A 3,561-nucleotide genomic window follows, 5' to 3' on the forward strand; every position below is an offset into this window, starting at 1 on the left:
CTCTGGGAGGACTCACCACATGTCTGGAACTAGTCACTGACCACTAGAAATCTGGTATTAAATTCAACAGATTTTAATGTACTGTCATGATGCTGTTGTCTTTCAGGAGCTGTTTGCCATGAGGATCCAGGGACATCTCAGGGGAGACAAGTGGGAAGGATAAACATGACATATTCTTCTGCTGAGCTGGGCCGGGCTCCTGGGACACAGGGAGCTCTTAAAAATGGTCAGGGCTGCAGAGAGACAGCTGTGCCCAGGAGCAGCTCTTGTGCACAGCACAGCCTGCAGGTAAGGGAAGGAGAGGAGAGAAAGGGGAGAGAGCTTCCAGGATGTGTACGGTGTGAGCAGGCTGAGAGCTCACTGAAGGAGCATTGCCCACAGACCATGACAAGGTAAGTTTCACTGCAGATGGTGCAGCTGCATTTCATAGAGGGTTAACTTAATCTGGGACATCCCATAGCAGATCTGGCTGCAGGCACTGCATGTTTGTTTATTGCGGAAAAAGCCTTCTGCTCCAGCTGAGGGCTTGCTTGCTGCAGCATCAGAGCACAGCCCTGAGGGTTGCATGTAGCAGCAGGGCTGCAGGCTGTGCATATGGGGCTGTAGGCGGGTGCCCAGGGCTGTTGTGCAGAGCAGGGTCCCTGCTGTGCCCCAGGGGCTGTGTGCCGGCTATGGGACTCTGCCGCCTGCCAGGCTCAGCACTCAGCCTGCCCGGGGAGCTGTCCAGGGTGCTGCGGGGAGACGTGTGGGGGAAGGAGCCCCCCGGTAGAGGGGCTTGTGCTGCCACAGCTGCTGCCTGGGGCAGGGGATCACAGCTCAACTGCACAGCAGGATGTCTGTGAGGGTTCTTTGCAAGAGGAGAGAGCCAAGGCAGGGATTTTCCATTTCCTGTTCTGCTGGAAGGCAAAAAGGATTGTTTGCAGAAATCTAAAAGGGGCTGTCAATTTTGAGCACAGCTCTGAGACTCCCAAATATTTCTTCAATCCTTTGGTTGTTTTGTGAACAGTCACACAGAATGCACAGAATGTGCATTTAGCCTCTCCTTCCTAAAAAGATAAAAGTTATCGCTGTTTTCTGCAGACATTAATACTACACTTGTCCTGAAAAGAGGCTGATTTCTCTAAGAAAAACTAAATTGCACAGAGGCTGGGGCTGGGGTCATGAGGAACTGCTGGAATAGAGAGGAAAATATCCAGGAGGCTGGGATATGATAAGAATATGAGAAGACATTAAGAACTGCCTAGTCTTCTACTCCGAATGGGATGCTGAAGCTCGCAAAAGCTGGAGTTAAATGAACATTTTCCAAAAGGAAAGGAGAACTTTTATAGTATAGCAGGATGTGTGTCTTTGAGAGTGTTCTGGACTTGTCATTGTCTTCTGCACTCTGCACAGGACTCCAAGCCCAGAACAGCAGATGCCCAACAGCAGCTCCATCAGCGAGTTCCTCCTGCTGCCGTTGGCAGAAACGCGGCAGCTGCAGCTCCTGCACTTCTGGCTCTTGCTGGGCATCTACCTGGCTGCCCTCCTGGGCAACGGCCTCATCAGCACAGCCGTAGCCTGCGACCAGCGCCTGCACACCCCCATGTACTTCTTCCTGCTCAACCTGGCCCTCCTCGACCTGGGCTGCATCTCCACCACTCTCCCCAAAGCCATGGCCAACGCCCTCTGGGACACCAGGGCCATCTCCTACGCAGGATGTGCTGCACAGCTCTTTTTCTTTCTCTTCTTCATCTCAGCAGAGTTTTCCCTTCTCACCATCATGTCCTATGACCGCTACGTTGCCATCTGCAAGCCCCTGCACTACGGGACCTTGATGGACAGCAGAGCTTGTGCCACCATGGCAGCAGCTGCCTGGGGCACTGGGCTTCCCAATTCCCTGCTGCACACTGCCAGTACGTTTTCACTGCCTCTCTGCCAAGGCAATGTTGTCAACCAGTTTTTCTGTGAAATCCCCCAGATCCTCAAACTCTCCTGCTCAGGCTCCTATTTCAGGGAAGTTGTGCTTCTCATTTTTAGTGCCAGTTTAGTCTTTGGCTGCTTTGTTTTCATAGTTGTGTCCTATGTGCAGATCTTCATGGCTGTGCTGAGGATGCCCTCTGAGCAGAGACGGCACAAAGCCTTCTCCACGTGCCTCCCTCACCTGGCCGTGGTCTCCCTTTTTATCATCACTGGCATGTATGCCTACCTGAATCCCCACACTTTGTCCTTTCCATCCATGAACCTGATGGTGGCACTTCTGTACTCGGTGGTGCCTCCAGTAATGAACCCCCTCATCTACAGCATGAGGAACAGGGAAGTCAAAGATGCAGTGAGGAAAGTGATGGTCAGATGTGTTTCAAAAGCAGTGAAGTGGCCATTTTTTGGAATTCATGTCTTGTAATGCAGCTTTTTACTAAATCAAGCTCTCTTAATTGTTTTCCATTTTGTATGTGTAGTTTATTCTTACTCATTTTTTAAAATACTGTAATGTTTTTCACCAAAACATCATTACTCAAGTCAGTTCCTATTCAGCTTGTTCCTTTGTACATTAGCCCACTAATACTCTTTATAATGAACCAGGCTCTCTGTGATCCTGAACAGAACAAGGGACATGCAGTGACTCTGTCTGTCCTCCTTCTTTTGGAGCTGTCAGGGTTGGATGTTCTCAGAAACCCACAATCCACAGTCCAGCAGGAAGCACACGGCTGTTCATCAATCTGTGCGGTGCCTTCAGCCTGCAACAGCTGATGGGCCATCCCTGGGCTCCTGGCTGGGCTCTGTGCTTTCAGGCTCACATCTGTCAATGCCTTTTAGAGACCAGCAGCAGCAGTTGCTTTGCGTGTTGCTTGTCACATTCCCTCTTACTCATTTCCTGTGAGACCCTGCATAGTAAAAGTTCTTGGATGTAGGTTATCACGTCAGAAGTTTCCAAGCTTCATAGAGTCATAGAATCATAGAATGACCCAGGTTGGAAAAGACCTCGAAGATCATCAAGTCCAACCACAGCCTCACCATAGTACCCCAACTCTAACAACTGTCTGCTAAATCATATCCCTGAGTACCACATCCAAACAGCTCTTTAACACATCCAGGGATGGTGACTCATCCACCTCCCAGGGGAGCCCACTCCAGTGTTTAACTACCCTTTCTGTAAAGAAGTTCTTCCTAATATCCAACCTGAACTTGCCCTGGCGCAACTTGAGGCCATTTCCCCTCATCCTGTCACTTGTCACCAGTGAGAAGAGACCTGCCCCACTCTCACTGTAAGAACCTTTCAGGTACTGGCAGACGGCAATAAGGTCTCCCCTCAGCCTCCTTTTCCCCAGACTAAACAGTCCCAGATCCCTCAGACTCACCACATAGGGTCGATTTTCCAAGCCCTTCACAAGCCTCGTTGCCCTTCTCTGGACCTGCTCCAGCACCTCCATGACTTTTTTGTACTGAGGTGCCCAAAACTGGACACAGTACTCGAGGTGAGGCCTCACCAATGCTGAGTACAGGGGCAGGATGACTTCCTTAGTCCTGCTCACCACACCATTCCCAACCCAAGCCAGGATGCCATTGGCCCTCTTGGCCACCTGG

At 50.7% G+C, this 3,561-nt stretch overlaps 1 protein-coding gene across 1 annotated transcript; it reads left to right on the plus strand.

Moving 5' to 3' along the window:
- Positions 1-1,414: 1,414 nt before the first annotated feature.
- Positions 1,415-2,380, plus strand: LOC140265374 (olfactory receptor 14C36-like). Its single transcript, XM_072361289.1, has one exon. It carries the CDS (start codon positions 1,415-1,417, stop codon positions 2,378-2,380), a length of 966 nt encoding a protein of 321 aa, XP_072217390.1.
- The last annotated feature ends 1,181 nt before the right edge of the window (positions 2,381-3,561 follow it).

Source organism: Excalfactoria chinensis, unplaced genomic scaffold (assembly GCF_039878825.1).
Source record: "Excalfactoria chinensis isolate bCotChi1 unplaced genomic scaffold, bCotChi1.hap2 Scaffold_85, whole genome shotgun sequence".
Classification (NCBI taxonomy): domain Eukaryota; kingdom Metazoa; phylum Chordata; class Aves; order Galliformes; family Phasianidae; genus Excalfactoria; species Excalfactoria chinensis.